At 39.9% G+C, this 21,890-nt stretch overlaps 1 protein-coding gene across 1 annotated transcript in view; it reads right to left on the bottom strand.

Moving 5' to 3' along the window:
• cacna1bb (calcium channel, voltage-dependent, N type, alpha 1B subunit, b) overlaps positions 1-21,890 on the bottom strand; it is a 230,221-nt gene that overhangs the window by 56,661 nt on the left and 151,670 nt on the right. Inside the window, exons 18-27 of the mRNA XM_036587925.1 lie at positions 21,593-21,710; positions 21,403-21,470; positions 19,520-19,626; positions 18,525-18,587; positions 9,966-10,616; positions 8,375-8,562; positions 7,467-7,593; positions 3,239-3,368; positions 1,709-1,768; positions 715-821 (exon numbers count right to left, since the gene is read on the bottom strand). Coding sequence (XP_036443818.1) covers positions 715-821; positions 1,709-1,768; positions 3,239-3,368; positions 7,467-7,593; positions 8,375-8,562; positions 9,966-10,616; positions 18,525-18,587; positions 19,520-19,626; positions 21,403-21,470; positions 21,593-21,710 — 1,619 coding nt within the window. The remainder of the gene's footprint in view (positions 1-714; positions 822-1,708; positions 1,769-3,238; positions 3,369-7,466; positions 7,594-8,374; positions 8,563-9,965; positions 10,617-18,524; positions 18,588-19,519; positions 19,627-21,402; positions 21,471-21,592; positions 21,711-21,890) is intronic.

Below are 21,890 nucleotides of genomic sequence, written 5' to 3'. Positions count from 1 at the left end.
ATTGGATACATTTGGGTTAAGGGAAAAACTGTGTACATTTGATGTTTGGGCTAAACCACTACTTTAAAGCTCTCTCTTGTTTCTGTCTTGAGGCTTTTCTCAGTCAGCAGCTAAGGGGCTGAAACAGCACAAGCATCTGCACAACACTAAGAGGATTGAGCCACATTTAAAGTAGACCAAATTCTCATTAAACAAATCACGCTCACTCCATTAAAGCTGTGGTTGCTGCGTGTAAGTGTATTTGTGTGCGTATGTGCACTGTGGGAGCTATCTGAAACTCATTTCAGTAAATAACCATTGGCTCTGGAGTTGCTGTGAGAATTAAAGCTAAACTAAAGGGAATGAATGCGTCTCAGGTGGAGGCTGAGCTTCATAAGTGCTGCTAAGTTTGGCTCCACTCTCCGGAGGGAGGCACGAATAGATATGACAGTAAACCAGCAGAGTCGGCACAGGTGAGAACACTGCATATAATCCCCTTATGAGTCAAACAGGAGAAACACATTTAACACTCTTTCCTTCCACAGGAAAAACAGCATACACACACGGTACACTCCACACACTGCTCCATCTTCCACCAAAACGCTGGAGAGGTGGCAGTCAAATTTCATTCTCGTCATTTTCACTCCGCTGCTTTGGCTGGATTTAAGTTGACAGTGTGGATTTGCTTTCTCCTTGCCTCTGCTCTGACAAATCTGGAAAGAACTGCGTACTTACGAGCAGGCGAAAGCCACTAGGGCACCGCTGACCACGATGAAGTCCAGAATATTCCACAGGTCCCTGAAGTAGGAGCCAGGATGGAGCAGCAGCCCCAGGTCAATCATCTAATGAAGCACAAATGGAATGGGGGCTAAGGACCATCAAGAACCCTTTTATGATACAGCAAAAATATATCACACTTGAATACATTTTCAGATTAAGTGATACATACATATCAGATTCAACTAGGCTTGTCACAATGACGATTAATTGACATGTAAATTACTGAAATTAACAATTGAATTATCTTTCACTGAAAGGGAATTAAAGCTGCACTATGTAAGGTGTTAAATTTAGAAGAAGTAGAAGAAAAAACATACTAAAATTGAGCGCCCTGTAAAGCCTAAAATAATAATTTAAAAGTCCGAGATTTCACAGTTTTTCAGACCACATATTAACACCACACACACAGACAAGGAGGCGGTTCAGCTAGATGCTTAGGTTTCAAATGCAAAAAACAACATTATTCTAATTAAGATATGATGACCGTAGTAGGTAATTCACTCATAATCCAGTTTCCTTCGATGGTCTTTCAATGCGATGCAATTATCAGATTAATTTACTCGTTGCGTGCAATTCAATTTGCACCACAGAGGTCTCCAAATTCCCCAGAACCTACATAGTGTAGCTTCAAACTTAATTAAAGTACAAGCCTAAATTGTCCAAATTAGCTGATTAGCCATCTTGCTACTGAACTGTCGATACTTTATAGCTCCTAACTGATGAAACACAGCTCGAGCTCAAATAAACATTTTCACTCCTGCCCTCTAAAAAAAACCTCATAACATTATTTCAGTTTTCACAGTTTTTCAGCCATTTGAAAGTTCTGAAGAGCAAAGTTTTTGCATTACATTACCAATGTTCAGTTAAAATTTTTTCCTTCCCCTATAAAGGTAGAGTGTTGGAGACACAAAGTTTTCTTATGACAGAGATGATAGATTTTAAGGAATACCTTTATCACCATTTCAAATGTGAACACTCCAGTGAAGACGTAATCCAAGTATTTAAGCACCTGGAAAAAATACAACAAAATTGTATATTGCATAAAATTGTATATGCATATTAAACTAAATTGCACTAGTGTATCACAATGTAAAGGCTCCTGGAACCATCTTAATTTTGTGAATCAAGTTTCATAAAAAAAAACAAAACGATCACAAAGCACATGATCAGGTCACACGATATCTTTCAGTTCACATGATGGACAGGAAAAAATGGGTGGATCTCATATCTCAAATTGCTGCCTCCTCAATTCCTCTGTCCTACTCCCTCCAGCCTGTGACCCAGAAACCGATTGCACTCTGCCATCTTTTCAATTCTTTAAATGCGCTCAGAGAAATCAAGGCAAGTGGCTTCCAGAGTGAGGAAACACACGTCTTTCTTATCCCAACCTGTGACGTAGGTGTATGTTACAATTTCTCAGCCTCCACTTTATTACGATGATGGTTAATGAATGGAACTGCCAAAGAAAGCTAATTAATCAGTTAACTATTGATGATTAGATTGTATTAAAGCATTCCTGTGTGAAAAGTCAGTTGATAATAGGATATAAGTGTTTATTAACAATGTTGTTTATTAGCTGGTAACCGGTTAGCTTAACTGGCTAATTAGCTGGCCACCTAATGTTAACATGACAGCTGTTTTAATAGCTGCTTGTGACAGTTTCTGCCTTGTTTGTCTGTTGTATCATGATCCGTGTAGCTGGATTATTATTTTTTCTTCTCTCTTGACTGAAGATCTAGGCTAAACAATAAATGATGACTTTATATATCAAGAATGACACTATATATAAAAAATACTAGCTACTAATCTTGCCAATTATTATTATTTCATGCAACTCCCAACTTGCAACTATCTGCGTGAAAGTTTCACCATGAAAAGCCATTTCAATTCAGGCAGGATCCTGTAGGTCTGATAACATGAAAGATATTTTCAGGAAGGACAGTGTTCATTACTATCATGGGAGAATTTTGCGAGAGATTTGAGATAAATCTGACAGGCTGATCTAGCAGAATGAATTGTCCAGTCAGTTGTAAATGGGCAGAGCCCTACTGAGGCAGACTTAAAAACGTGTTTACATCCGCTTCTTTCTAATTCGCCATTAATTACGCTCACTGCTTGTGGCTTAACATAGTCACAGTGTTATCAAGCGGCCAGTTGCTGGCCAAGCATGCTCTTACTCTTTCCCAAAGGACTTTCTGGCATCCAGGCCAAGCAAAGGAGTTCTGACGGAGCTCTGTGTGACAGGCCAGACAAGGGCTGCCACACCAGTGCCCTGGAGGAATATTCATTATGTAAAAGGCAAAGATTTCATCCCTAGCCTTGTTCTTGTTCTCTGTCTTCAAATGTGAAAAATCCATGTTTGATGATTTGATTGACTCATCTTCAGAAAGCTTGTAGCTATTAGAAGCTAACAGAATGACAGAATGATCAGACTTGTGAAGTCCATATGTATGTATGTGTGCGTGTTTTCTGTTCTTACGTTATTCCGGGGGGCGTTAGCCTGCACAGGGTCTTCAGCAGCTAGAGCGATGCTGCTCATGGTGATGACCATGAGAATGCACATCTCAAAGTAGCGCAGGGTCACCACGTAGTGACACAGCCTTCGTACACTACAAACAATCACATAGCACACGCACAGGAGCACAATACAGTTACAGTTCAGAACAAGCCCTGTGTTACTTCCTATTAAATGATTTTCAGAGAGAATTTCAGCCTCAAACCTCTGCTGAAAAAGTTTGAGGGCTGACTTTACAAATCATTCTACGACAATTACAGACTAGCACTGATCATGGCTGACGCGTTCAATCACACATCAAACAAAAATAGTTTAAGCAATGATGCAAAAAAATGGAAATAAAATTCAGCACTTGGTGTTCAGTTTCTGCTATCAGCTCATGGCCCCTTTTCACATTTCTGAGGTTGACTCTACTGTTGGTTTCTGAAAGCAGGTAGTGCAGGTTCACCAAAACTAATGGTGCAGTTAACCTTTAAGGCATTTTGTTCTGTCCCTCAGTTTCATAACTCAAAACAAAACTATCGCACGTGGGATTTTATCAGCTGTTGATTGAACACACAATATGATCAATATGAATTCAGGCAGGTGGACGTTAAGAGGGTTATCTGAACAAAATGTATGGTTCTTATCACGGTGGTGGAGTTTGACTGGGCTGCAGGCTGGGGACTTTGCACTGTTTTAGCAGAGCTCATGCGGTCGCAAGCCAGGGACTTTGCACTGTGCTGGTGGAGTTTGAGTGACTGCAGACCAGGGACTTTCCATCAGCATGGAGGAGTCTGACTGGGACACTGACCTGGGAGTTTCGTGCCAGAGCAGCTGAGTTTGGGTGGTCTTATACTGGAAACTTCGCACTATGGCGGCAAAATATCATTGGCCTGTAGGCTGGGGACATTTGTTCACTGTTATTGGGAATTGTAAAGCTTCCTTGAGTTTGAGAAAAGTGCTATATAAATGAAACCTATTATTATTATTACTATTATTTTTATTATCAGTATTATCAAAAAGTGGGACATCTTTGCAGGGGGTTATTGAAAGTCAATCCTCGCAGCATGACTTGGAATATTTTTTAAAACAGAAGCTTATCTAAATGTAAACATTTAGTCCTATGTTAAATTAAACTTGTTCAACTTGAACAAAGATCACTACATTAGCTTCAACAGGTGAGTTGCAGAAGTGAACTAGAGGTCCGCACAAGGCGGGTTCACCTGTGGGTCCTGTATAATCTGCAAAACAATTTGTGGGCAGGATTCATTTTGAGGCACCACACAGTCATAACAGGTAAACAACCAAAAGGTTGCAGGTTTGTGCAGGTGGGTATTATTGTTCGCTGGGAGGGTGGGCTTAATTATTGTCTGCCTATGGAAGTGGACTTGTGAGCAACAAATAAGCTGCAAGTGTGCCACAAAGAAAAACACAACAGTAATCACCACATGCTGCTTACTGATAACGAAGCCTTAACCTCCACTAAATAACTTGCGCACAAAATCTAACTGCATCTTTTCAAGAAAATTGTTTTGGCATTTCGACTTGTGTAATTGAACGCCACAGCTATCCATTTTGGCTTTAATTAAATTTGTGCTGAGTTAGAGACACTATCACGTAAACAGTTAATAATATAATGTAAACATAGATTAAAAAATACTGCTTGGCTGAGCTGCAGCATGCTTGACCGTGACATCATGTGATGCCCATTGTGTGGTAACATTTGACATTTCTTGCGGTTGTGTTTAGCCTAAACATACACAAAATATTGTACTTCCATTTTCCAACATTTAAATATTTATTTCTGCTGCTGGGTGTATGGAGGTGTGATGGGTCTGGAGGCTGTTCCACTGCGTTGTGGGCTGCATGGGTTGCGTGGGTATTCTCTATGATGGTGTGGATTACAAAGGCTAAATGTGGGCATGTGCAGGTGAAGACCATAGACCAAAGTAGGTGGGAGTGGGTGGGCATGACGTATGGTTGAAGTGGGTGGGTGCAGAGTGATACTAGGCAGGAATGATACTAGATTTTGCAGACACAGGTGAACGTGATATTGAAGCAGGCGGATGCAGGCATTAATAATCAAGCCTGCGCAGACCTCTAATGTGAACACTGCAGTTTACTTTAAAATTAGGATCCTCTACTCTTCAAATAGCGAGGACTCATGTTTCAATGTACTGTGGGCTGAATTGGTGAACTACCAGGCTGATTTTGTTTGGAGTTGTGGCACTGAAGGCAGTAACATAGTGCCTCAAAGCTTCATGATCACTTGGTAGCACTGATAGCGCACAGAACAGTGCATTCAGAAATATTCTGCCTTGACCATAAAAAGCCAAGACAACACTGGGGCACTGGCTGGGCATGTAAAGATCCGGGGCTCAGCCCAGTTCATTCTAGAATGATTTGGCGGTATCTTCACTCAGACTCTTTTTTTTTTATTAACTTGTAAAATGTACTTTTTTTTTACTTTTTATAGTCTGAGAATCTACACATCAAGAGAACAGGAATTCAGAGCTCATCATTGGCATGTAAACAAAATCTTAAAAAAACAAGAGAAAAGAAGAGTGATAACACTGCTTGCAACATAAAATATGCATCAGCAGTGATCGCCAGCGCTGCCGATCTTAAAGTCCTCTGCACATTTCATCAACTAACTGTTCTACACGTCTCCTCTCAAATGTTCTGCTAACACAAACAATTTTTTTTATATATAAGTTGACTGATCCTTTAAAATGTGGTGACCCGAGCCAGAGATGTTATAAAAGATGAGAAAAGGTTACTGGCTGAAATATGAATGGGGAAGTTCAAAGCCCCCTTGTTGTGGAGGTTTGAGCAGTAGCCAGAAAAAGCTGAGAAATCACTTTTTTTTAATCAGTGATTTCAAATACGATTTTGAAAATATTATTGTGTCTCTCCACATTTAAAGAGGTCTTTCGTGATCAGTCTCTCATGACTGGAAACTCCCAACGGCATTGCCAAGATGGCCGTTGAGTGGACAGACTTTCCAATAAGGACTTTGCCCCAGGCCTGATGTAGCCCAAAAAAGTATTGGGTTTCAGGCCAAATTTTCACATACAAAATCAGGAATAAGTTCGGCTTGTTTTTATGTAGTAGATTTGCTTTTATACAGAAGTTTCATGCATTCATACTTTTTCTGTCTTGTACTCTTACAACCTCTCCAGTACTCTCTCTCCCCCTCTCACTCTCTCTCTCTCATTTGCAACAGTGTAGTCTATAGGTGCATTTGGAACAGCACTTAGGTTTAAGAAGCAGCTAACATGCCCGTGAAAAACAATGGATTAGAATTATGTGCACACAAGCTGGGGTGAAACATGTGATGTGTTAACGTTATCAGGTTCAGGACTAGTTAAAAGATATTTAAGGCTATAGCCCCGAAACATCTGATGTGTTGACGGTATAAGGTTTGAGGCTAGTTAAAATATATTCAGGGCTATAGCCCAAAACATGTGATGTGTTAATGTTATAAGGTTTGAGGCTAGTTAAAAGATATTTAAGGCTATAGCCCCGGAAGCCGAGGCCAGTTATACTACATACAGCTAACAGTTACACTACATGGTAAGTGCAACTCACAGTTTACTACACAAGATCTTTTCTCCTCCGGTAATAATGTGCCAGCTTGTTGAGGTATTACTGAGAGCCAATAATGTTTATCGGTGCAAATACATTGTTTTATTGTAAACTCAATCACACCTGCTGCGCTCTACAGCCATGTTGACTGTGGCATTTGTTACACTTATACTGGAAATGTAACTACCTGCTTCATAAACTGTCAAAACAAGTCAGCTGGAAATGTGAAAAGGGTCTAGTGTGTCTTAAATTTCAGTTTTGGTTTCAGCCACAATTTTTCATTTCACTGCATCAGTAAACTCAACAAAAAGAACAATTCAGACAACAAGAAGTGTTGAACTTCCTCTCTCCCATGCATCAAAGGTGTCAAATTCCAGTTCCAGCTAAAATTCCAGCTTTCCTTACACTTTCACACTTTATTCCACACTTGAAAGGGCTTGATAATTAGCTGATGATTTGGCTCAGGTGTGTCAGAGCAGGAAAACACTAGACTGTGCCTTGCTTGAGGCATCCAGGAGCTCCACTTGACATCTCTGCCTTAAGGTGTCACACGTTGGAGCTTATTCCCTCCCACGCAGGGGGTGAGGGTCAGTTTTACATGGTATTTAAGGGTCATACTCACGGGTTGGATTGACCAAACACAAACATGGAGCTGTAGGGTAAGATGTGTTTGGGGGCATTCTGAGTCAACTCATCCAAATCCTTCTTCTCTTCATTCAGGAGCAGGCTCTCGCCATCTATGTTATTCACTGCCAAGAACACAAATGAAGTACATTTAATCAGTAGAAATGGGAGATTCACATGAAAATTGCAAACAAAGCCTACCTAAGAACTTGCATTAGAACCATTGTTACTTCTTTGAATACTGTGTAGACCACACTTTCACAGTAACGCTTCTGTTATTAAAACTTTGAGTTCTAGTTAGTGGTTAGAACTGTCTATATACTCTTAAAAAGGGTTCCTTGAAGTGATACTGCATAATAACCTGCCCACAACATTTCTTTCCCTAATGGATCAATTATTTAAAGGCCCAGCACAGTATTTTTCCTTGCATTTCAACCATAACAGCACAAAGTTGAAGTCAGCTTCCAACTCGTCAGCTTCTTGTTTGAATTTTCCTGTTCCACCTTAAATGGTACAGCAGTTACAGTCTGCCTGGGCCCACCCATCCAGGTGGTTACGTTTGATGCAGAGGCTGTCAATCAACCCACTGGAGTCCACGCCCACACAGCAGAATGGTAAAAGGCAACAAAGAAAGAATAAAATAGAAAACACTCCTTTTAATGTAGGTTTGGGGGAAAAATTAGAAGGTAATTGAAATACATAAAACTGTTTGCTGAAATATTTACCTTTTCCAGATTTTAAAAATACAACTGTGCAGGGCCTTTAAAGAACCTCCACATAATATAAATGATCTATGACAATTAAACCCTTAATTAAAGGCAATTAAAGATTTCCTTGAACTGTACATCTAAGCCAAGAACCATTGGGAACTTTTTTTTTTGGTACTAAAGGTGATGGAATACTGACTGGGGATGATGGTGGTTTCTCCTGGTGGGGCAGTGATGGTAACAGGAATGTTGACTGCAGTTGACCCAGCCCTGGTGCTGTTCTTTAGATTATCTGAGTCCTCTTGCCTTTCTTCTCCTGCCAGTGGGTCAGCGGGGGACTGGAGAGGGCTGCCCAAACCATCCCCCTCTGTATCAGTCAGTCTGTCCCTGCAGAACAACCACAGGCTAAACAAACATTCTGTGAAACATAGTAAGACACATTAATTCCCAAATCATACAAGAAACCTACCTTGGACCAACATTCACTGACCATTTTAAGATTATCATGTACATTGGTCATTCACCCTCAATTTCATCTATCATCAGTTTATGACCACAAGACCACGGATGACCAGATATTATCGCATAGCGGACCAACACTTCAGTAATACAGACATGATAGTGGAATAGTAGTGTGTGTTGCTGGGTTTTTACATGTGTCACTAGTATGAGAGAGGTCCACCACCCAAAGATATCCAGCCACGAATGTTTCTGTGATCAGAAACTGACCATTGATGAAGGCCTGAAGGCTGAAAGAAATCACTCATGTATATCTACAGTAATTTGGGCTTTCTACTGGATGCTACCGATCACTGGATGCATCAGGTGGACGACACGCAATGTCCAAAACCATTGTTTGAGTGGTGAGCGCAGGTAGGTTTTTGTATGTAGGAGGGTGGGTAGGTTTGAAGGTAGGCTTCTGGTTCTTCTCAATGTGTCAGAGTTCAGAATCTCTCTGTACTGCATTAAGGTACATCCAGAACCAGACCACAAAAAGCCATAGTAAGTGATATGTGGTTTAAAATTTAATAAAGAAAGGCAATAAATCTAAATCTTTAAGATAAACAGATAAATGTTAATCATCTGTTACCTCAGCTAACTTTACTAGTCTCCTCACATCATAATTTATTTCACCTCATAGCTTTTAGCTTGGAAACTGTGGACTTCGTTCACCAAACGTTCCTAAGGAGAAATTTCTTCTTAAAACCCACTTATGCAGTTTTCAAGAAGATTCTGACCTTCACCAGTGTTTTCTTATTTGGGATTTGTTCTTAGGTAACAACAGAATCTACGCACACTTAAGAGCACAAAGGTATGAACAATTCTGTGGTTTAACAGACCACATACATACATGACATGTGGTCATGTATCTGACAGACTCTTTCTTGGGACCTTTTTCAAGAACAAATTTAAGAAGAAACATTAGGAAAATGTTGGTGAATGAGGCCCAGTGAGTTTGAGGAGTTAGTTTGTGAAGAGTTAGTTAGCAGTTATCAAATATAATAAATCTGCTAAGATCTTACTACATTACATCTACTCAAGTAGAGTGTAAAATTGAAAATGAGCTTGAAATGATCTTGTCTGATTTGATTTTTTTTTTTATTTTCATGTTTATTTGAAGATTCTGTCTCATGCTTAATACATGGGCTATAAATACTCACCATCAGGGTAGACCTACATCATAGGGTTTTCTAATAAAGTGGCTGGTCAGTGTATATACAATAAAAATATCATCTATATATCAGTGCATGTTAACTAAGCATTAGATATAAATTTAGTTTGAGCCTCACCGCTGGCCTGTGGCTCTCTCTCCGTTCTCCCTGCACTCATCTGTGTCCAGTGTGGACTGGGCTTTGACTCTAGGCCTGTGCCTCCTCCTCTCTCCATTGCCCCCTTCGCCCTCCCTGTGCCCCCGTGGCCTGCGTTCCCCCTTCGCTCCGTTGCCAATAGTGCCATTGCCATTGCCGTTAGAGCCTTTTGCTCTGTGGGAGTGATGGCGGTGCTCTCTGTCTTCCACACCCTCTTCCGGTGACCGGGCCGGGTGCTGGTGCCTGTGTGCCCCGTCCTGGCTGGAGCTGCGTTCTACGCCCCGCTGGTGCTCACGGCTGCGGCTGTGGTGCCGATGGTGTCGGCCTTCTCCTGCCTCGCCGTTTTCCCCTCTGCATCTATGGTGCTTCCGTGGGTGCCCAGGCGCAGGGTCTTCGGGGACGTCCCCACTGGGTTTTTCACAGGTGCCGTCACGCTGATCCACCACCAGTGGGCGGTCATGGTGGGCCTTCATATCCGGTCGCAGGTGTAGAGCGGAGGACAGGCGTAGGCGCTCCTCAGGCTCCAGCTCGCTGTACAGAGCCTCATTGCTGCTGCGCAGGTTGTGGCGGCGGAGCTGCGTGGTGCGCTGCTCCCACACTGACATCTTCTGCAGAGAGCGCTGCTGCTCCTTACTGAATATAATGAAGGGGAAAACAGAGAAACATCAGCAAAAGAGCCAACACCTGCTACCAGTGCTGTACCAGTGCTCTGGCATGGGGGAGATAACACTCATAATTGTGGAAAGACCATTTTTTTACCATCCAGACTCCAGAATTAGAAAAATTCTGATGGCTCCAGGTGTTAATGTGACATGCAGAGGTGGGTAGAGTAACCTAAATCCATAGTTAAGCAAATTTATGAGTAGTACTTTGCCGTAGGGCAGTGTTCATGAGGCTACAACACACCTTCATAAACCCTCCATTACAACTGACATAGACCTACATAAACATTTATAAACACCAGTGATGAAATGTGACAATTAGAGCTAGCATTCAAAGCCTTCAATCCATAAATATGAAAACTCAAAAAAAACACTGTGTGGCTCTCCCACCTCTCCATTATTGCTTGTGTTTCTATGGGATTCTAGTAGTTTGATACTGCTAAGCTAACAGCAATTTGCTCTAAATTTATTGGCCGATCTAAATTAAACACACATCTGAAGTATCTGAAAGACAATCCATGTTTCACTTGAAGCTTGTGACAGACATATTAGCAGATATTTTATCTTGTAGCAGTTTCAAAGAACTCAATATAGTGAGCTCTGGTATAGAGCTGCACCCATGTCTTCCATTTCTAACCACCCATAAGGCTGACGCTTGTATTCACAGTCAATGATGTATCTGGAAGTTCCAGAAGTAATGAAATTCCGACTTGGAAAATTGGATATTGAAACTTAAATGGTCAAATTCAATGTCACTTCATAATTATGCTGATGGTAAATCTAACGTGTTAGGCATCCTCATCAAGTCTTAAAGTCCTAACCAATAGGAGAGCTCGCTTATGTACTTAGAAACTATGGAGAAAAACTATTGCCGATTAGCCTGTTTTCCACTGACCATTTAAAGAATTTAACTCTTTGGTTTTCATCCAAAACTTAACAATGAAACAAGAGCAGTACTGAAATACTTCCAGAGTCTAAATATAAGCATGATTCTGTTGAACAAAAATTAGTCAAAATTACAGTGTTTTTTAGTTCTCAGAAATTTTCAGGCTTTCTCTGAAGGCCCAGAGGGTTTTCCTCTGAATAAACACTCATTCCAAAAGGCCTCATTTGTCATGAAGTTAGCATTTGTCAACATGACATAACATCTCTATCAGTTGACACTGATTTCCTCTGTCACTTTCTAAGAAGAAATTACTTTGTAGCTCAGTGTATGTCACAGTGACACAATGTTGATTGCAGCTTGCCAAGGCTGGCTGAACAAATTCATTTTACCATTTATAAGATTTATGCTTTGTAACATCAACAGCATTATGTCACTGTGATGTACCTTAAGAAACAAAGTCAGCTCTTATAATGTGCTAGGTCATTTCACCCAAAAAGGTGTCATGGCACAGGAAAAATTTATGACACCTGAACAGGCTTGTATCAGCTTGACAGCAGAGCTGACAAAAGCAGCCTTAATGACAGATTACACCTACTGGCCTTTATAAATGTTTATGTAGATTTATGTCAGTTATCATGACAGGCTTATGTAGGAGTCATAGCTTTATGACCACTATGCTACAGTGAAGTGTTACCAAATTATCATTAATTTAATGAAGTTATGACATAGGAGTCTGAGTTGCCTTGTAAAGTGTAGAGTTCCCTACAGTACCGCTGTGGAACATCTAGCATATATCAGCATAGGAACTGAAGTTTGTCAGGTCTTGTTTTTCTCTTTTGTGGTACTTCTGCTTTAAAATAAAATGCTCATATCTCTCAAAGGTGAGCGATGTGAGCAACAGTATAGCACTCCAAGTCTTGAGTCCAGCAAAACAGGATGAAATTTAGAAACTAGATGTAAATGAGTAAAATGCAACTGAGGAAAAAGTTTCCTCACAAATATCCTCGAGCATGTGTGAAAGTATTATCTTCTGACAACTCACAGAAACACAAATCATAACTGCGTCTATGTAACTAGTTCCTACCCACCTCTGGCAACATTAAATAAGAATAATGAGCTTATGTATGTAAAAATGCATGTGCATGTCATCAGTCACTGATCTAAAAAAATGAAAAGGTCGCTTTTGTTCATGCCCCTGTAATTCATGCTGATAAATCAAACCTCATCACCAGATGAGCTCTGGTCCTAGGAGTGCCTTGGAGCTGCTGGCTTATAAAGGACCAGAGAAATGCTGATTATATGTTAAAATGGACTGAAGGACTACTGCTGCTTCAGTGTGGATTCACCGGGCAGTCATCACTGTCATCCTGCCATGAAATATGCTATCCAAAAAGCAACCTCTGGCAAACCTACTGGATTCGCATATCATCTAATTGCTGCCCCTGAGGTGGGCCAAAAAGTTGGCAGCAACTTTTACATTCCCAATATACGTTCTGAGTATGGAGAATAGGCCTAGGTAAGGCTGTAAAGTGTGACAGTTTTGCTTACACTTCTGATTAAAAATATTCTGTGCTAAATGTAATGCACTCCTATTAGTGCATAGGCTACATTTCTATTTGCATAATTCTCTGACATCTGCAAATATGCTTTCAAATGGACTCCAATGGTACTACTGATTTTCTCAGTCAGGACCTAAAAAAAGTAAACATACTGTCCTAATAGGGAGACCATTTTTCCTCTCCTGTATATATTGCACTGTACACACACACACACACACACACACACTAGTGGCCCACACAATATTATGTGTGCTGAAAAATGGAAAAGGAGTTTTTCCCTACGCCATAAAACTGAGAGGATGAAAAAAATGACTTACACCAGGACATAAGCTGAAAGCTTTTCACTGATTCAGGAGATGGAGTCTTAGTGATGAGATGTTCTAGCAGCTATTCTAATGCAAATTCGGCATGTGTAATGGGGTTGAAGTATGTATGCTCAATTGACCTGTCTACGCACCCCCTCTCAAATGCATTCTTCAGTGGCAAATTGTTGTAAGGTTGGACAAGCTTTACAGAAAATGGGCAAAATCCCATTCGACCTAACAGCAAGTGTTCCCCTCCCCTACCCCTCCACCTCAGAATTTAATGTTTCAACTGATTCATTTTGTTGGGGTTCAAATGTCTGAGACCACATTAAAAATCTGGGAAATGCAAGATATTTCAAAATTTCTAATTTTCACTCAAATTGTTATGCTGATAATATCATTTGTAATGAAACATTTTGCATCAAATTAGAATTACATTAGTGATCTTGTGATCTTAGACCCCACTGTATGTCTGAAAGTTTTTTGTTTGTATATTGTTTATAAAAGAGGTTTTTAGGGATAAACATCTGATTGATAGAGTAAGCAGAAAGTTTACTTGCTTCAGCTGTTTTAATGTTGCTACTTAGTTAACACTGTAGCGTACACCACTAGCAACTGTAGCATGGCTGAATTTTCTTCTGAGAGATTTGCAAGCAACATTTTCCTTGTCATTCTTGGCCTATACTCTCACTGGCCACTTTATTAGATATAATATAATACATCTTAAATCCACACTCACTATCCATCCTATCAGCTCCACTTATCACATAGATGCACTCTGTAGCTCTTCAATTACAGACTGTAGTCAATTTTGTTTTTCTATATACTTTGTTAGCCTCCCTTTACCCTTACACTAGGCCTGTGCATCCTCCTCTCTACATTGCCCCTTTTGCCCTCCCTGTACACCCCGCAGCCTGCGTTCTCCCTTCTCTCCGTTGCCAGTGGTGCCATCGTCAGGTCAGAACCCTCACAGGACCACCACAGAGCAGGTATTATCTGGATGGTGCATCAGTCTCAGCACTGTGGTGACACTGACGTGATAGTGACATGGTACTGTGTGTTTTTAAACAGCACAGCAGTGTCACTGCTGGACTGAGAATAGTCCACCAACCAAAAGTACTAGAGAATGACTAATGCAAACTGTGCAGCAACAGATGAGCCAACGTCTCTGACTTTACATCTCTACAAACTACAAAGTGCACCTATATGGTAAGTGGAGCTGATAAAGTATACAGTAAGCGTAGACACAAGGTAGGAGTACACAATAATGTGTATATTGACATTTCAGCAAAAACAGAAACCACAACAGGATCAGTAAAGTCAAGTCAAGCTACTTGGCAGAAATCTTTAGATCTCAACAAAGAAATTATAAGCCAGATTATTATTCAGCCAGAAATGCTTGCTGTAAGTATAAGGCAGAGTGATATTACACAACAAATAAAATACCTGATCTATTCTAACAGTGTGACTGTCACACAAATACAAAAAATACATCATTACAACTCTAAATTTAGGTATTTTGGCAAAAGTTAAAATTTCACAGTAGATTCAATGGGATTTTGTCCATTATCTGTAAAACCTGTTCAATCTTACAAAAGCAACTATAAAAGAATGCATATGTAGGTGAAGCACGGATAGGTCTATGGGACCTGCAGGAGGACTATAGAACAATACCTCACAAAGCGGCGGGTGGGGGAGTAGATATGACTCCTGTGAGCAACATAGAGATTCACACATCACAGAACAACAGACATGTTAAAGACAAGACACACACAAAATACAACACAGGGATGAGAGTGAGAGACAGAGTGAGAGAGAGAGAGGGAGAGGAAGAGAGAACGAGAGAGAGGGGAAACACATGACAAGAATAGGGAAAAGCAGAGAGGCAAAAATAACACAAAGAAACCGACAGATAAATAAACATATTGTTGGTGTTGGGACAAAACCTCGTATCTCGATTTTTGCTTTTTTTCCACTTTTTTGCATAATTGGAAAATGTCAGTTGTTCTTTACATGGTGGCAAAATTTCATGATGAAAGGACCAACAGAAATGGCCCAAAATTGTTTGGAATAAATAATTGGCCCAGTTCATGGAAAACCAAATTTCCTTTGTTTTTTTTTAAAAAGAGTTTGATGTAGTATGTAAACACTGTTAAAGTTTCCAAACATACCACTCTCTCTCCAGGTCACACAATGCATACACGGAAATTAAACTGCAAAAACAGCTTCACAAAAAATATATATATATTCATATAACTGCCTACAGCAGTTTAGCCCCGCCCATTCACACTGAAGTTACAAGGGGTGTTTCAGCCTGGATTGCTTTTTGAATTAGAGACAATACAGTGTAGCCAATCAAATCAGAGCTCAATATACATATCTCAGTCTAAGAGGCACAGTAACAAAAGCAGTCTGTTTAATTCCAAAACGTTACAGGGGGAGTTAGAAAATGGTCGTTTAAAAATGAATTATGTCTGCTTTTGGTACAAAAAGCCACACAAATGTTAGAAGTGGACCACAGAGAAAAAATAAAATGCAGTACAATTGTAGGATATAGGCCCTTTAAAAGTTAAGAATTTGTTTTTAATTTTCCTGTAAAGTTGCCATTTTAGAGATACAGGGTTTTGTTCTGACACGGAACAAAAGAAGACGCATACACCCATACTGCCCACACAAAGGTGCAACTGGAATTAGCACACCATGACTCACTCTAAGCAATACACTCCCCCTAAAATCCCTCAATGCGCACACACGCACGCTCAGAGTTGATCCAAATGACCACTGAAGCCTGCAGGCAGCAAACCCAGACTGCTCTGTTTAGCCTGGCCTTCATTCATATTGGAAACGTTACTCACTGGTAAGGAAAACAAACTTAAAGTGCAGGCTGTCTCTCAGAACAGTCCTCTACATAATTCATCACGCCAGAAATAGAAAAAAGCAGCACCACCAAGATCAAATGATCACATTAACATTACAAAGATGTGTTTGTGGTTGGCTATAGTGGTCTGTCCTTCCAGTTCAAAGTTGCACATTATAATGTATCATGTATCTGTAAAGTACCATCTATGGCTAATAAGCTCAGCGCTTCACATTATGAGCCCTCAGTAATGCTGTCCTGCCTTTGACTGGAACGTCCTCTGAGCGTTCAATAAATTCTACTTAAACACACTGAAGTTATGTGTTATAATCCATAATTATGCACTGGAATCCATGCATCATAATCTGCTGATTTTGCAGTGTAGTGCATATTTGTCCATCCTGTTTGACTGTTTGACTTTTTGTCTCCAAGGATTGGTCAGAATCTGACACAGAATGCAGTCTCAACATCACTTGTTCAGCATTCATTGCAGTCATTGTTGCAGTTACATTAAGAGATACTCCAGCATTTTCCATCTCTGTCTGCTACATTTGTAGAATATGGTTGTTTATCACTTTATCACTTATCACTATATTTGACATGTTTCACTGTAGTTGGAGAAGAAGTGAACAACAGAAAACCTTAGAGAAAGTGAACGTAACCTGAATTGCTTCATGTCCGTCTCACAGTAAGAACTGTACTATTAAAGTGGAAAAGTTATGATTTCATATTATATAACTAAATAATGTATTTCAAATTCACAATTCAGGAACTGCAAAAGCCAACAAGTCTTCTGTTCTTTTTCAGGGAAACATGGTGAAATGATAAAGTACAGAAAGACAGGGAAATATACTAAAAGTATTATAATTATTCATATTTTCTTATTACTAACTTCAATTTTACACAAAACACAATATTTAATATTTTTCTTTGTAAAAATATGCTCATTATATATTTGACACAACACACCATAAAAACTGGGATAGAAACATGTCTATCAGTGTGTAATGTTAATAGTCATTTGGAGACAGAAGACACCAACTGATCCAGTTTTAAAAGCAGATTTTTTGTCATTCCAATTGTGCACCCATACAGGGACTTCACAGTCATATTTACCACAAGAGGGACTGGTCTCGATTGCAGGGACGTGAGTTTAGCAGCCATACTCTCTGTCCTGATGTAACATCAATGTCATGTTGAAATAAGCATGGACGTTCCTGAAAAAGACGTAGTCTAGAAGGCGTCATTTGTTGCTCCAAAATGTGTTCAAGCTTTAACGGTCTCAGATGTGCAAGCTAAACGCCATGTGATGGGCACTAACACATGCCCTTACCATAAGAGGAATGGCTTTTTTAACTTTATGCTGGTCGCAATCTGAATGGTCCTTTTTTTGTTCTTTGGCCCAGAGAACACAACATTTGTTTACTCCATAAACGATCTGAAAGTGTGACCACACTGTGCATCAGTCCATTTCAAGTAAGCTTGAGCCCAGAGAAGTTGGCAGCGTTTCTGGACACTATGACTTCCACTGTGCAAAGTTCAGTTTTAACTTGCATTTGTGGACACAGTGACAGATGTACTCATTAGTGGTATGTCAAGGTGTTACAGAGCCCATGTGGTGATATCAATCACAGAAACATGCCGGCTTTTAATGCACTGCCATTTGAGGGGTCTAAAGTAACAGGCATTCGGTTGTGGTTCTCAGCCTTTTCCTTTATGCAGAGAGGTCTCTCCTGAATTCCTGGATATTTTGATGGTATTATGCACATTTTAACACCTAAAATCCTTAAAATCACTCATTGAGGAACAATGTTCTTAAACTGTTGGATTATTTGCTGATGCAGTTTTTGGCAAAGTGGCCTCAACCCATCCTTGTTCATAACTTGTTGCAGGCATCAATTTCAAAATGAGCATATATTTACAAAAAGCTATGAAGCTGATAAGGTCAAAGTGGTTTTATAGATCTACCTTTAACATAGTGTCCATACTTTGGAGTTGATGTTTGCATTATAAATGCTGGAGTATTCCTTATTTAGTAGAAAATTTCATCATAGATTACGGGAGGGCATGACAGTGTGTTACTAAATCCAAAGCAGGAGCTTGAGTAACATGCAGTAACATAAAGAGCATTGCAGGGAGAAGACGGGTATGACCAGAGAGAGGAGAGGAGAGGAGAAACGGACAAGCGACGAGATAAAAGGAGAGGAAAGGAGAGGCAGAGGATTGAGGAGAGGAGTGAGAGGAGAATATTGTAAGTGAGAGCAAAACTCACGGTGAGTGAACGCTGCAGACGGAAGAGCTGCGAGAGAGCACATCTCGATTTTGCTTTACAAAACTGCACATGCAAAACAAAACAAAACAATAAAGAATAAGACAAAAAATAAACAAAATAAAACCAAAAAGTGTGCTTAAGTAGAGATGGCCGTCAGAGGGGCTTCCCCTGAGGAACGTCCATCTACCTGTCTGTCCACCTGTCCAACACACATTACACAACACACAACACACAGATTGGTAACACTTCAGTCAAGGGTGTTTATAAACAACGGCATGAAAATTCAAAAAAATGTTTTGATGTATTTACCAGTACAGCTGAAATGATACAAATCTTGTATTAAAATACTGACCCTCCACTTCAGTGTCACCAAAAACATCAGACTTACATGTCAAAGATAAAGACACAATTTAAAAAACAGAAATTGTAAATGAAAAACATAACATTGTTGGATAACCATGCATAGTGTAGTGCACTGTAACTGTAATTGTGTGCTATTAGTTAATTAACACATCGTTGCAGTTTGTATTTACAAGGGAATCAATTATTTGTTATTCATTATTTCTTCTGATCAATTGGTTGTGGATGACAAACACTTACTGTACATGAAAAAACAATTCTATCAAACACAAATAGAGAAACAAAACAAACAGCTGGCCACAAACACTGACACATTTCAGTTTACCTACTGCTGTAATAATGTGGTATTAAAATCATAAAACTGTCATAAAGCAAAGCCACCAACTATTAAAGGGAAGTCACAAAGCAACTGGGGCTATAAACAGCGGCTGAGAGAAGTCAGGACCTTACATATGACGGTCTGTGAGATATTGTAAATTTAATGAAAGGAGAATTAGTGAAATGCTGGAGAAGACACACCATCAACATCACAGACAGACACATAGAGCCTAGTGTATGGAACCCATCACAGGAGTTGAGAGGGAAGACAGTCAATAGAGTAAAAGAGCAGGAGAATGGGGAGCGTTCAGACTCACGCTGCGATGGAGATGTTTGCTGCAGACATGGGGCTGACCTCCTTCACCTCCATGGCCTTCTGTAGAGCCATGCTCTTCTTGGCTGCTTCCTCCTGCTCCTCCTCATCCTAACAGACACAATGACCATATCATATATTTAGTGAGACCTTAGGGCAAAAAAATGCCTCTGAATATTTAAAAGTTGCCACTGAACTTAAATCTATGCTCACAAAGTAGACGTGGAAAATGCTCTGCACTGTTTTTAATAAGTTAGAAAAAATGCCTCACAAAGTCAGAATGGCTCCTGAAAATGAAATCCAGCCGCAAAACTGTCCCCTTGAAAAAAAAACTCAATTTCCGACACTTGAGCAGATCATAAATGAGAAGAAACTGCTTCCACTTGGTTCAGACTTCAGAAAAATTCTAGCAAAATGATTAAAATGCTGCTAAGGAGAAAAAGGCCCAGGGACTAAATTCACAAAACATTTTTGTTCTTATGAATAAAGCTCAGAAGAATCTATATTCTTGCAAAGAACGTCCCCATAAATGTTTTAAAAATATCCACCTACCTTGAAGACAACCTAACGCTCACCTTTAAATTGCACAAATATGTAATCCTCTGCAATAATTTACTGAACTATTTCAAAAAACATAAGTTTAATGTTTTCCTCAAGGGTATTAATAGGGAGTTTGCCCCCCCCTCCCCCCCTTGCTACAGTAACATGTTCTAGACATCACTGCTGTGAAGATTTGAATATATTTAGCCACAAGACCATTAATGATGTGAGGTACTGATGTTGGGTGAGTAGTTTTGAATCACAAAGGCCACTCCTAATGCTGGTGGGCTTTATAGCCCGCTAACTGATGCTTGGCATTGGGCATGGTGACCTTAGGCTCATGTGTCGCTGCTCCAGAGATTATAAAAGCTGTGCATGCACAATTGAACACCTGTGTCAGCAAATGGGTGCACCTTGAAGTAGCTGACTTCACTCAGTTGAATGGGTGTCTACGCAAAAAACTATATACACTAATACAGCCTGTTGTAGTTTTGCCATTTGAAGTACTTTGGTTTGCCAATACAGAGAAAGAAAAGCCTCTTAGAACCAGGACAGACTGTCTACTTACTCAATAAGATAAGATTTTCTTCAAGGCACACTCCAATAATGCCAAGAAAGCTTCCTTCTGAGGACATATCCTAGCGGTGGGATGAATTTATGGGATGGAAATCTACTATCTTTGGGGAGGGTTGGTTTAAATATGTTAGCTATCTGGCTTCTTTCTGACACATTTCAAACAACCCTAAACTGTATCATGAGGCAGTTGCAGTTTTTAAAAGTGCCTCCCACCATCAACATACATCATCAGAGGGGAGTTTTCCCAGTCTGGTAGGAGTGTCCTTTTAAGATGATACAGTTCTGGGCAAAAAAAACACTAATTTTCTTGATTTTCTAAGTGAGAATAAGTTAACACATGCTCTTAAATATGGCATTTTTCCTGCAAATTTTAGTACACAACATCTAATTACATGCTGAGTTTATAATATTTAGAATATACAATATAAAAAGTGCCATAACTTTTGCACTTTGTGCAGAAATGTGTTCTCTGTAGATGGTGTGTTAATGTATTTTCTCTCAATATGATGTAATTTGACCGGGGGTAACCAAACTTTTGCATACAACTGTATCTGATAGACTTAGATTTATGTGCATTCTGGTTGGGAACATTATATTTCCTAGTCTTCATTTTAAAATATTTATTGAGAAAGTTGTTTGTGAATCTGGCCCTAGGTGCACTGCAGCAGACTGACCGACAGTGAGTTGTGTTGCTGAAGTTGTTCAGTAACTGAATTTCAAACCACAGGAGCAGAAATAGAAAGATGAAGCTGGTATGATCGATAAACCCACCTTTGTCAGCTCCTGAGCATTGGCAAGGTTATCGACAGCGATAGCCAAGAATACATTAAGAAGAGTGTCTGGTTCAGCTCGGGTTAAAGACATATTTGTACTGATGGTGCGTTTGTGATTCAGTCTGTGAAGCTGATGAAACAGTGTTTGTTGCCCGAGCAGTTTTTTTTATTTATGTGACGGAGGATACAGTTTCCGAAGAGAGTGAGAACGATGAAGTAAATGGAGTAAAACATCCCACGTCTGACGCCCCCCTGAGACTCAATCCCATGATACATCACTGCATTCCAGTCCTCGCCCGTCAGAATCTGCAGGTGACACAATCACAGACGCACAAAACAAACACAGAGAACACAGAAGATATCCATTCTGTTAAAGACATAATATTACATTAAAAATATAGCCAAATTTGGACATCTAATTAATGTATTACCCTGAATAAAATATGGCAAAAGATACAGTGTTCACAAAAAATAAGACAACACATG

Source organism: Colossoma macropomum, unplaced genomic scaffold (assembly GCF_904425465.1).
Source record: "Colossoma macropomum unplaced genomic scaffold, Colossoma_macropomum, whole genome shotgun sequence".
Classification (NCBI taxonomy): Eukaryota; Metazoa; Chordata; class Actinopteri; order Characiformes; family Serrasalmidae; genus Colossoma; species Colossoma macropomum.
Note: the sequence above shows the minus strand (reverse complement) of the source record. Positions and strands in the feature narration are given on the sequence as shown.